General features: G+C 35.5%; 1 protein-coding gene across 1 annotated transcript in view; it reads right to left on the reverse strand.

The window, feature by feature from the left end:
* Positions 1 to 1,479: 1,479 nt before the first annotated feature.
* LOC119190187 (protein O-mannosyl-transferase Tmtc3-like) overlaps positions 1,480 to 13,983 on the reverse strand; it is a 135,174-nt gene continuing 122,670 nt past the window's right edge. Inside the window, exons 3-6 of the mRNA XM_037441489.1 lie at positions 8,739 to 8,820; positions 2,443 to 2,542; positions 2,026 to 2,141; positions 1,480 to 1,617 (exon numbers count right to left, since the gene is read on the reverse strand). Of these exons, the coding sequence (XP_037297386.1) occupies positions 1,480 to 1,617; positions 2,026 to 2,141; positions 2,443 to 2,542; positions 8,739 to 8,820 (436 nt within the window). The remainder of the gene's footprint in view (positions 1,618 to 2,025; positions 2,142 to 2,442; positions 2,543 to 8,738; positions 8,821 to 13,983) is intronic.

The raw sequence follows: 13,983 nt of genomic DNA on the forward strand, positions 1-13,983 counted from the left end.
TTCTAACGAAAATCTGTTACGATTGTTTGTTCCCCTATACTAAGACCTGGGGCCGCGAGAGAGAGGCCGAGACACCCCGGCCCTCTAAAGCCGGTACTGGTTGAAACGTAGGAAAGTAAGGATCAGAGCATGTTTCTGTTTATATTTGAAGCGCAATTTAAGTTCATAAATAATGTTAAGAAGTTCCGTTTACATTTTTAGTAGAAACAAGGGACTTAGAAAATTACGTTCACTTTTTATTCAAGAATATATAATGTAGGTAGTATTCCTCGATGTAAAGTTTTGAAATAATACGTCTAGTTATTTACAAAATTGGAGTCTAGACTTCGAAGGTTATACGTATATATAACTTAGAAATTACTAGAAAATTTCATAATACAGACAGAGATCAAATAATATCTGAAGATAAACATATATCTTGATAATTCGTTTCCAAGTATTCTTGCTCTCGTGTTGCCTACTTTAATCGTATCGATCGTCGAATTTGAATACAATTACCTCCAGGCATATTAAAATATCCATCTAATCCAATTCATTCAGATTTGATTCCATCCCAAATCAACATCTCGAATTTCCAATGTAAATAAAAACCAGACGAAAAACAATGAGCGGGCGATGACAACGCTCGTAAAATTAATGTGGCTTAACATAGGTAACGCGTCGTTCACTACACTAAACCGGTTGTCAAAGCCAACCATTACCCTTCGACCCTCATTACTCAGGGTAATAAAGAAAAAGATGCTCTCATCTTGGCTAAAGCGGTTACTGAACGGGGCAAATCTGTTATGATGTTATTGCCGTAATTAGGACATGTAGCAGCCTCTTTCGTTGGAGTATTCGGTACTCGGTAAGTTTCGAACCTTTTTTATTGGTTGATGATTTTATTATTTTACAAGCTTTACTCTATTCCACGTTATACTTTTATAGATTTCGATGAAAAAAATTTAGATACAATTTTTTTATTATATAATTCCAATAAGGTAGGAGGTAGCTTGTTCTTTGCGTTAAATCTTGTTCTTTCGTGTCGAGTAAAGGGTCAACAACCACTTGCGATGTTAGGGCGCCTTTGAATTTACCGCTAAGTGCCGCGTTGCCTCCGCAGTGTCAGCTTCCCAACACCGCACTACTTGGTGTAAGCATTTTTTTAAAGCTATATGTGCAACGTACGGTCCTCTTTAATACTCACAATATCTATGGTAAATTTATATAAGATTGAACCAATAAATATAATTTAATAAAGTAAATTTTACAAATTAATTACATAACAACATATTACATACATATTATTACTCTTAAACCTAGCATACATATTACGCTTAAACCTAATCGAAGAGGCCGCCACGGACCATACCTGCATGCACTAAGTATCATTAATGGAAATTGAAATCATATCCACATTACCTGGTAGGCGCAGGAGCAGCTCCAGCTGGGTTATCGAACCTCGTGAACACGGGCAGCTGCGCACCCATGACATGGAGCCTAGCAGCCAGGGTGCCAGGGTGGCGCAGCAGACGGTGGCCACCCGCCTAGCAGCTTCACCACAGGCGCACCCCACCCGGATCCCTTGCCCCACGCGTCCATCCACGACCACCGGCTACCGCCTCCTGAACTTCGGCGCTAGAGAATAAAATTGGTAATGAATATTCGGTTTATTATTTAAGATGTTATGGTGCCAGTAGAGCGATTGGATGGATCGCAAGACAAACCGTAATTCATGACATCAGAAAATGTTGCTGGCGCCGGTTTAATTTCAAACGGTTACCTATTTAAAGGCTTTAGAGAGCTTCGAGGGTAAAAAATATCTATTCACCAAATTTTGATAAAATAAGTACTTCGGTTTTATTTTCTTCGGTTTAATGACCACGTTAAGCGTAAATATAAAAATAATCTCAGAATGCATGTAAGAAAAGTCCCCATCTTCATAAACTTTATCTGTAGCAAGATAGTGGATACTAAGTAATTCAGTACACGCCCGGCTGTGAATTCTGCACCAAGTTGGCGACAGTTGAGATGAATTATTCGCACCTTCTGAGCGACGAAGAGCTCGTACACAACGCACACTCCGGTGACGGTGATGCCTTGTTCCTTGCACAGCATAGCGATACCCACGCATGCGGTACACGCCGCTACGTACCGCCAATCTAAAAAACACACGTTTTTAGCCTCCTTAACTTTCAGAAGTTTTTTGAGAATTTATTGTTGTTTTTGCGTAGGCGTTCTCAGACATCAGTCAACTAAAAATACTGAATTAATATCAAATTGCCTTTTGTAGAGAATATTTTATATGAAATACATTACTAAAAATAAGTTCAAGCTAATTTCGACATACCGCTATGTTTTCATCCACTTAATATAGTAACTAACCAAAAACAAAACTAATCAACATTCTACATCTTTCACTTAACAAAACACTAACAACGCGAGAATTTCATATAAATATACCTGTATATCGTCTCCTGTTGGCCGCTCTGGCGTAACACAATAATGCGCCGAGGAAAAACAGAGAAGACAGCATCTCCGCTCTACCAACCACACCCGTTACCTGTGAGACATATTATTTTATTTTAATGTACCGCTAGATAAAAGGGTTAGCGAGGTTTATATTTCGGGACGCCGCGTTTGCACTTCACGCGAATTATGTATAGAAAGGCTGGATGTTTCGTAGAAGGAAGGTTGGTATAATTGCAATTAAACTTTGCATATTTTCATATAAGTTTTATAAATCTGAAGTTTAGAGCATTCAAAAATAGGATCAGTAATAAAGTAACGAAATTTCATTGTTCTTTAATAACCAATTCCTATAAATTATCCTAACTGCGAACTACGTGTTACTTAATGGTAGGAATTAAGCAATTAAATTACTCATTTGTTAAAAAATATATTCTTATTGGTCAATTTTACTATGGAACCGTAGCGGTTAAAGTAGATTTTTTGTTTTGATGATGACACGGGCTTGTCTTTCGCCTGATGGTAAGTGATACGACCGCCCATAAACAGTGAAGACACCATGCAACATTTTGAATGATAAAGAATTGTTTCATAATATTCCACTGCGCTCGCCATCTTAAGACGTAAGACGTAAGATGACCATGTAGATTATGGGAATCGCCCTTAAAGATTTGATATCTACTGTTTTTTTTAAAAATCAATGTCGAAAGAATAGGACGGAAAATTAAAATATAAAAATCGCCAAAAAATCCGCAATGTTTAACATTCGCGTAAACATAAGAAACCATTATGAAAGAATAGATTTCAAATTTAAATTAAATGTAAGATATCCTGATACCTTCATTTATAATAAAGTTGCAAACATCAGAATTACACCGATGCATCTGGAGTTATAAATGAGACTCTAGATTGGAACAAGAAAAAATGAGTTGCCAACATTTGAAGCATACGCTGGCAATTAATTACTGGAGAGCTTGTTCTATTTGGTTCAATATGTCAAACATATTGGAAATAGGAATGAGCAAGTAAGAATAATGCTAGCTTTGTGACTATTTATGTTATTTTTTTTGTATTCTTGTTGACATTTGCTTCATGAATGTTCGTTTAATTGGAGTTTACAATATATTATGCATATTAATTATTAATTGTGTAATATTTTTCATGTATATTAATTTAGTAAATCATAGAAAAGAGTAGCGGACATAATTCTAGACTCTCAAAGAAATCATAACAATATCTTGACACGGGTATACATACAAATAAGATCAATCTTGATTTGAGATAATATCTTGTTATTATCAATTTTCTCATTATATACGGAATAAAATTAATTACCATAGGAAACATAATACTTATTTCACAAATCAACAAAATTTACTCAAGAGAATTATCAAGGCCGTGTTCGACAGAAGATATTTACAAGACTGCCAGCAATGAAAGGTTTCCCTAAAATAAATATGAAAATTCAATTGTTATTCAAATTCTTATTTCTTGGAGCTTGTGTAATCGATTTGACGGTACGACCGTGAGATCTCAATTTGGAAATAATTTAAGTACGCATTTCTCATTATTCGAAAACAGCCGTTTTGTTTATGCTATTCATGAAATATTTATGTTTAATTTGCGTATGTAACTTTGTTCTCCAGTGCTCAGGTATGAATTTTATTGAACGTCGGTTTATCGGCATCGCCGTGAGAACGTAAAAGACTGACGGACTTTGGAATAAAAACAATATAGGTTAATATAAAATATATTTATTATCAACAAAATTTGATTTTGTAAACGAATAATTAAACGTTTGACGAATTAGAGTTATTTAACTAAAACCGCATAATTAATATAAACTAAAATAGATCTTAAGAAGTCCCATTAACACTCAACTTACTCCAACAATTATATTCGGGTGTACCAGACACGTTAAGTCTTGAAGCAAGAATATAAAAGTAAACGCGTTCTCCCGCCCTGACCTACATAAGAATAATAAGGAAGACTTTAGAGAGCCTGTTAATTTCCAAGTGTGGAATTTTAAAATGTCGTACAGTTAATTAGACTGTAATAAGATTTTTATGTTTGCTCTTAAATGTCTATGCGAAGTCATTTCAACGTTCTAGGTGTAGTTAGAAGATTATATATAATGAACATTTTAAGGTTGTTGTCTTTCTTATGTGGTCTATTGAACATTAGTGGTAGCAGATTTGGGCTGTAAACTGTTACGTTTCAGACTAGACATAATCTGTGTGAGCCTTTCGACTCGGAAAAACATGAGTCACGAGGATTGGAATTTTCGCCTTATATGGCGATAGATCCGTCACCTATCACATCATAGATGCCAGATAAACTCGAAGAATCTATTAATGTTAAAAAATCTATAATCAAATAGTCTTTCAAAAGCTTTTTTGAATCGTCATTAATCTACCACCACTTCGGAATGTCTTATCGCTGTGAAGAAGTGGCTCTTTCAACAATACGATCTATCAAAATGGTATATATTTTTCCAATATCTCAAAACAATACAGCATAATATTTTATTACCATATTTTAAAATTACACAATATTAAAAAAGGACACGCAAAAGAAAACTACCGTTCTGAAATCGAATATACTTAGAAAACATCAACAAAAGCAAGAGCAAGCATGGTCTGTGAAAACACTGGTGTATTTTGTAGTGGAGCTATAAAAACAGTGATCATTGCAGCACAGTGTAGAGACACAGGCGGGCAACTCACGACTTCATTACACAGAATACGTACCGACTACTTGAGAGGGTTATTGTAAAATGTGGTGCTCTCTTGTGGAGTCCACTTTATACTTGAAATGTTGTTTCTAAACGTAAGTATACTAGATTTGTATTGCATGTTGTTGAAAGTTGGTTTACGTGTAGGGAAATATTGCGGAAATATATAAGGCACGAGTTCTTCATAACTGTTATAAGTAACTGAAATACATTTGGAGATAGTTTTAGTGTACAAAGTAAAATGAATCGAAATATAACCATTGTAAAAATGGAAAAAATCTCTTCATAGTATTTAATTCTGATAACTCTGGTTCCGGCGTTTAAGCTGGTGTATATCTAGTAAGGTAGCTAGCTCAGCATAATTCTGATGCCCGTAAACTACAATAAAATATAAAATACTAATTTGTACCTATCATCTAGTGCAATCGTAAAAAAGTAATTTCTAAGGTAAATGTGGTTTCTTATAAAGTGTAAATTGTTTTTTCCAGTCCATAAGAAGGAAAATGTAGTGGAGACCGTCGTTGCGGTAGAAAACGAGCAAGGCACCTCTCATGACTTTATTACGAAGTACAGAGTCTTGTGACTTGCGGGACAGTTTCCGCAAAATGTGCATCGCGCTTTTATGTTTTAGCCAACTTTGCGCTTGAGCAACGGTGATGGTTTTTCAAAACTTTCAAGGAACGTATTAGCTGCTTTAGTTTCTTATTGGATAACCTTAGTTTTTGTTTGGTCTTTGTTTCAGATCTTGAAGTTTTTGCAGGTTCATAGGTGTTTTAGTGCTTTTGGCACTCAAAACACTAAATATTCTAGTAATTCAATCACTTTCTAAGAGCTTTGGAAGCCGGCTTACACTTTTATTGAAAAGAAATCGCAGCATCAGCATAGTCTTTCTGTTTTTCTTTTTAATTCTACCTACAAATTCTGAAAACAAAAATAGTTCTACATAAATTTTGACACTTCTTCATTTATATATTTAAACTGCAACACGACAATATTTAATCAAGGATATAAAGCAAAGTAGATCATCAAGTTTACATCCGTGACCTGAAATTGCAGCGCTCCTTGCTTCTGCAATAAAACTGAGTTGTTCTGACGAATACTGCCTCCAGCTCTCTCAGTTGTCGTGTCGTACAAAATATGGAACTGACAGAAGTTATATTTAAGGTATATGAATTATTCCAAATGAAACCTTGGATTTGGGATTTATAAAAATACTTATTGACCGTTATGGGATTATTTTATATGGTTTTAATTGTAGAGATATGATGTAAATATAATTGTCAACAGCATGGATGGGTTGAATCGATTGGGGAAGTGTCAATGCCATGGAAAACTGTAGTGAAGTGACAGTTTGGCGTGGCGTTTTGATTTTGACGACTCCCATGTCACTTCTTCCCACACATGTCAATCTTCCATGATTCCTAATCACTTCCAGAATTTCATTGTTTACTTTCTGACATATGTCTGCAGAATATTTTGCAAGTCAAATACACAACGGCAATGTACTTTTTGCATCATACATTAAATTAATTTTAGGTCCATTTCTCCTGTGGATTTCGGTCCGAGATTATCCGAGTTACGCGGCTGCCTAAACCTTTTTTTAATGAAAAAAAATACGAGTGTTCCGAAACATTTTTAGGTATTTCCATAACAAAGCCGTTTTACGTTTAAATTTACTGTGCTCTCCCACTTTTCCTTTTTTATTTATGTGTTTCGAGTGGAATAACAAATTTGTTAATTCTTGCATACATTTGAAGAAATGAAACGTAATACAATTTGTAAGATATTGTTAATAATAAAATTGACTTCTTTTTATATTACATGGTAAAAAAGAGCAACTTCTTAACAATCCCGAACCTGATAATCAAATGACATGCCTCAATAAAGCAAGATCTTTGATAGACCACAAAATGACCAGCGCGCAATTGACCTACGAAATTGGCAACGCGAATCGCCGGTTTTATGTCTTCAAGTTCGTCCTGTCAGGCACTAAAGAAAAGTTTGCGAGATCATAGCTATGTTAGATAGACAAAAGTTATAGCTACGGCGGGCATGAATAAAAATGATTCAATTTTAGTGCCCCTTCCCGAGAGTAATGCAAGAGCACTTGTCACCGGAAGAAATTGGAGTCGTAAAACGTATGCTGGATGCCCCGCGCCCGCTAGCCGCTCTATTGTATCTGCAATGTACTATGTCAGAGAAAAGCGCAGCACATACCAGTGGCGAAGGGTGAAGTTTTTCAAAAGGTAACCCGAGGCAAAACGAATTTAGTCGTAGTTAACATATCGCGCCCAATTTAACAGACAAAAAAAACTAAGTTATTTGGAAATAAACCTAAAAGGGAAGCCGGTAGGAATCGGGTTGTATTGACGCTTCGCCACTGGCACATACCTTAGTTATTACTTATTTGAACGTGACCTAGCCTGTACACGCGGCCACTTCTCTGCACTATTGAGTGCTGACGTGAAATATTCTTTTATAATACAAAATATTTCAATTTTACGGTTGAATTTTCGATAGATTTTAAAGTGTCCATTTTGCATACAGTTGCAGGCGGGTTTCTTCAGGTCTTTCAGAATATTATTACATCGTTTCCATTCTTTCTCCACAGAGGTGTCAAATTGTCAACCCTTGGACATAGATAGTGTTCCTGCTAATAGATTTATTACCGTAAGAACGGTTTGGATACGTTCTTTCGTTGTCTTTTACACTCTTGTGTTTAGGTTTGATTGTAGTAGAATAATCACATTCATAAACATTTCATCCAAATATACAAGTAAAAACAACTCCATAATATTTATATTATGTTCTATACCTTCTTGTCTACGCTGATTAATTCGCACTTTACTCCACTTTCAGCGTCCACAGAAGTGATGCCATTAACTTTTATGTTTACTGTACCACGTCACGGCGCTTTCGGATCAAAAGGTTCTTTCTCCTTAAACAACGAGGCTCTTGTTTTCATTCTGACGTTTTCCTAAAGCGATTAATTTACTAAGGAATATTTCATATTTTTTCATTACATTACGAAAATATTAAAAATAATAACTAAAGAAACCTTTTGAATAGAAGTGTCCGTGTCTATAATTTAATTCCTAAACATGTCGCTTAAGCTAGCTCTGTAGGTGTTATTATACATCAAAATATTTATGCCGTATGAATATTAACCAAACGCGGCAAGTCACGTTCAATCGGATTAAACTTTTAAGCCTTTCAATACATTGCGGAAATGGATATGCGTTAGTCCGTTTGGACGTTTCGACATTTTACGCAAATACTTTTTCCCTTTGTACGTCGAATGTTAACTAGATCGTAAATGTTTGCACGCTAACGTGTTTTAAATTTGCTAAAAGTTAAACTGATGGTTTGTTGATTCCTCAATATGGGTAAAGTTACGACTTTAAAGTATTATCTAAAGGAACAATACATAACATTTAAAACATAAATCAATCAATTTTGAATCCCAATACCGTACCTCAAGACCACACCCGTCTGATAAAACCCAGTTCACAAATCTTCGCACAAGAATTCGCGAAAATAATGAAAATACCCTTACCGCTTCCGTGTGAATGGGGTGCACGGCGAACAATATGGCGGCCACGAAACTTGCGAACTCTGGCAGGAACATCGCGCAAACCCTGCAACAAAAGTGGGTCGACTGAAATACAATCGCTAGGAATGTGCGGTGCCAAGTTTCATAGTTCTAATTATAAGACCCCGGTGGAACATTTTATAGTGATGTAGATTTCGTCCACGTCCCTTGGCAGTTCTTAATGTAAGTTTGGTTTAGTGCACTTGTTTTAAATATGGGTATTAAAGATTTGTTAATAGGACTTAATTTCTGAGGCCCGTATTCACGAACGTTACTTATATAAGTACGCAGCAATACTGTGATAATAAGTCTGTTTCTCAGTGCTTTTGTCATGACAGCCTTCACAATGCGTAGGCAATGGGGCCCCGAGATTGGTAATATTAAGATACAACTTTGGACTTTGAAGCAAAGAAAACTATGAAATTGCCGACTCTGCGTTTCTGCGCACTGTGCGTTCTCAAAGTATTTTTTGTGAGTACGGATGTATATAAATATTACTATTACGTATGGTATGTGTATCTTTGTTTATTATGATATATAAACAATAAACGATTATACAAATAGCAGTATTTGAGCTCCATTTGTAGCTATAAGACAATTGAATAAGTAATTCACCAGATGTCAAATGATCATTTACGAAAACGAAATAGTTCGCTTGATTCATGAGTGTATTTCCATAATTTTTTTATAGGTATGGACATAGCTTTTGACCCACTGCACCTGACGGTTAGCAGAGTGGGATATAGAGGGACTGACGAGTGATTATTATCCTTCGCAACTCGACACAATTATGCCGGCCTGTTTGAATTACAGGAAAAATATAAATTTGGATGTCTTGTATATGGGTGCCTCGTTAATAGGTACTAAAAGGAAATATAGGTAACATTATATAAAGCTATATGCGGTAAGGTAAAATGCTATTTTGTATATAGAATTTTGCGCAAGTTGAAGACTTCCTTTTCCAAATTATAGCGAAACAGACCAAATTCAACCAAAACCTTGCAAACTAATCGGCGTAGTGCGTAGTTTGAATTGGTTCAGTGGGGTTAACATAAACTTTTGCGGTTTCCTAGCACACGCACATCGCACGAAGGATACAAATAACCACGCGGTATCGTTTCTAAACGAAAACTGGTTTGACTTTATTAATATAATGCTATTGTTTTGTTGCGTCCTTGGATTAGTTGTTACCAAGAAGCTATCTACGCATCGGGATTGTGTGGCGGGAGGTTTGGGTACATCAACGGAATATGACGGTGTGATTGTGTTACTGAAACCGTTTTACGTAACCTCTAACCCAAAAAGGGTAGGCAATGATTATGGATTGTTTATGTCTGATTCGAAACAATTTTTAAGCTTCTTCAATTTTCATCAATCTTTTAATGCATTCCCACGGGCTCAGGGTGCTTTTGACCTAGTTTCTCTAAGAATGTCAGGTATCTGATATATAAAAATCAATAGTTCATTCAAATCTCTGACTTTTCTGAAAAATCATGTGTGTATTCTTTGTGAATTTATCGCTCGCTTTAACCATCGTTGCACATCTGAGAAGTTCTTTATTTTCGAATGTCTATCCGCACTTTGGTGGACTAAGGCCTAATGTAGTAGTGCTCAGCAGTTATGGGCTGATATGTAACGTTTTTTATTGTTGCTATTGTTTTTGTTGTGTCCTTGGGTCAGTGTTGAATTTATAATACCTTAAGTAAAAAGCATTTAGGTTATACCCCCCCACATGGTCCGCGTCTAGGTTTGCGGGAATAAAAAAACCATCTTCAATTGCAATCAATTCGTTATTTAATAGGTTTTTGGTCATCACCAAAAACAGGTTCACAGGTTGGTCTTAACTCAGAAATTTAGTTAAAACCCAAAAGTGTATAGGAGATTTGAAGTTATGAATTTATTCAGCTACTTATGTCAGTGACTGTACATATGCAAGTAACTCTTTCAAAAAAGTTTTATTATATGTTCAAAATGTTGATTCTCCATTTAGTGAAAAATTTTCCACGTTTAAAAATAATTACAGTAACTAATTATTTACAGTTTTAAATAAAAGAGGAGCTAGCGTCGACTTTTAAACAAATAAAATAGATACAATAGTAAGAAAAAACTAAAGTAAAATTTCTGTGTAATTTTAATTAATTTAAAAAGTTTCTCATTGAGTCAGGGGGAATTCCTGTCGACTCGAATTTGAATAATTGGTCAACTCAAATGGAAATAACTGGTCAATTTCGGTTATGAAATGAGATAAGACCTCTTTTCACTTAGAAACCTCCGACTTAAATGTCAATAATTGGGGACGTTTTCGCCTTAGACCATCTCGCATAGAATCCACAACTACCCACAGTAAAACAACGGCTAATTGCAACTAACACCACGGTAGTCGACTAACTTCAGCCGGAATTAAGGCACTCGTTAGCGACTTTTTGCGAAGCTAGCGAAATCTCTTGCAAAGTTGGCGAAAAAACATTTGTAGTTAGTTTGTTCGCGTAATGATGAGCGTATTCGACAGCAGCGATTACGCTTCGTGCGAAGAATTTACGTTTGCAATCTTAAGCCGGCGATGTAGTTTTATTGTATTTTTTTTTAAACTAGACCCCCAATCAACACCGAGGGACCTGCGAACAGTATACTGGTTCTCCATAGCTTAGCGACTGCAGGGCCCTGGAGGAAAGTCGGGAGAGGATAGTTGGGAAGGAAGTGTGGAGAAAGATAAGGAACCAATTTAAGATGGGAAGAGGGAAAAGGCCAGGGAATTTTCGCGAGCCCTTATAGGTCTTAAGGTGAACGCACAAGGATTGTCTCGACAGGGCGGACTGCTGAGACGAATGTCCGTAGGTTTAAAACCCAAGGACACGCATTTTTGACTTTTACTGAGTACTGGTGAATTATCGCTTGCTTTAACGGTGAAGGAAAACATGGTGAGAAAACTTGCATACCTGAGAAGCTCTCTATAAGAATTTTCAGGGCATATAAGTCTGTCATTCCGCATAAGATCGGCGTGGTAGACTTAGTCCTAATCCCTCTCAGTAGTAGGAAAGGCCCGTGTCCAGTACATAGACCGTATATAATACAGGGCTGATATTATCATTATGTTATGTTATAGTAAGAAGTGTGCTAAATTGAGTCAGTTGAAAAACAATATTTTGTATTTGGTTCAATGACTCTTATGTTCGCTTAATGCTAGGAAATCTAAATGATATATATTTTCCGAAAAACGAACAAATATTGACGAATATATGTAAAGTTCATTGTAACACGTTCCATAGAAACAAAATCGTAATTAAAAAATAGATAAAATATAAACTATCAAGTAAAAATGCCACTTAATTAATATTAAACATTTTTTCCTACAAACCTTTCTTCCCCTTAGCTATTAATATTTTTAATAAAAACATTTACCGGGACGAGGCAACAAGTTAAACTCAGAAATTAAATTGGATCTTAGTTAGGGTTGATGGTTAATTGCATTTTCTACGTTGCACCCAACTATACCACTATATCCTTGACACCGAACTATACCACGGAGCAAGAATAACCATAAACACTGATCGGATGCGATAACGTCGCTGAAAATAACAGAATAGCTTAATATTAAATATTTATGTTGTTGAACAATGTAATGTAACAAATTACGTAGCATGCAGTATGTTTTGTAAGTGAGTCTGTAGCAGCACCTCACAAGTCATAATAAGATCTTATCTCTTAGGATGGCGAGCGCAGTGGAATACCAAACAATACTTTATAATTCAAGTTGTTACATGGTGTTTCTACTCACCATCAGGCGAACGGCAACCTCATCTTTCAACCTCATCATTCAAACCAATAAAAAAAATAATGAATTCAATGAAAACACCAAGTTGTTAGTCCAATGAAGCGCCACGACTCTCCATAAGCATTAATAACAATATCAAGAAGTTTGAAGGATCAGCATGAGATATAGAGAGATGGGAGATAAATTACGCGCGTCATCCTGAGGCACAAGGTGAGTTCATAATGCTTAGTAATAATACTGGCATAGTATAATTGAATTGGTAAACAACAATGTCTGTACTCTGCTGCTTTGTAGCAGAAATTAACAATGTTTGCTTACCCACATAGTTTCACGCGTACGATCTACCGTCGAGTTGTGGTAAATTGATACTCTAATAGGGCATGAAATTTGAAAATATTTTTTTTTTTGGTAGCCGAATTAGGGTCGTAGCAGTAGAATTTTGATTAGTTGATTCGTGAAATAGCTTCTGCATGTTTGAATATTGAAATTGCACGTGAATCAAACTGAAAGTTTATAGCTTGGATTTTATTAAAAACTATTTTATTATATTTTTAATTTACTAGTGTAATTTATCCAGCATTAATAATAAATTAAAACCGATATATCCAAAAAAACACAACTAAAAATGTTCACTTTATTCATGTAAGATACATTAAGTAAGAAAGAGCTCGCAAAAATGTAGATATTCTAATGGGGCTTAAGATGTTAATAGCATACATTAAAGTGAAACGTTACACTACTTATAAAACACTAATTACCACGAGTCCTTGCTTAGGAAAAAGCTTACAGATTTCTTCAAATACTCTGCTCGAAATAAAATACTGGTACATCTACAACAGTGGCGGAAGGTGAAATTTTCGAAAGGGAACCCGACACAATATATATATAGGTACTTATATGCATAAATGTGGTCTACAATTCGTTCTAATAATAATTAGATTCTACATAAAAGGAAGCCGATAGGAATCGGGTTACATGGACCATTCGCCACTAATCTACAATTAAGGTACAAATATTATTTCGAAAGAATATTGTGCATTAAAATAGCTGTAATGTTACGTTCAGGTTGATGTTATACGGCCTTCCTTTACCAAATTTTTAGCCCACTAAATGAGTTAACGTAAATTTATTATTATATAGCACGTAGCATATTCGTAGACATTGCGTAGCCAACACGTAGAGCGTTGTAGCGGTTCAGTAGAGCGTTACGTGATAAATATACTAACGTATTACGTTGAGTATAGTTTATATTCCTCTCGCTATTCTAATTTAATATATAATATACTTAACTCCATACACAATAAGGGTCGGAGTTGAAGATCAAATCAATAAATAACTCGAATTGAATAGTTTGTATTCTACGACTTCTTACATGCGATAGTAAGTAATTGGAATTGTTTTTGGCTTGAGAACTTTTAACAAGTTAATATCAGTTTG

This window comes from Manduca sexta, chromosome 22, assembly GCF_014839805.1.
Source record: "Manduca sexta isolate Smith_Timp_Sample1 chromosome 22, JHU_Msex_v1.0, whole genome shotgun sequence".
Taxonomy (NCBI): Eukaryota; Metazoa; Arthropoda; class Insecta; order Lepidoptera; family Sphingidae; genus Manduca; species Manduca sexta.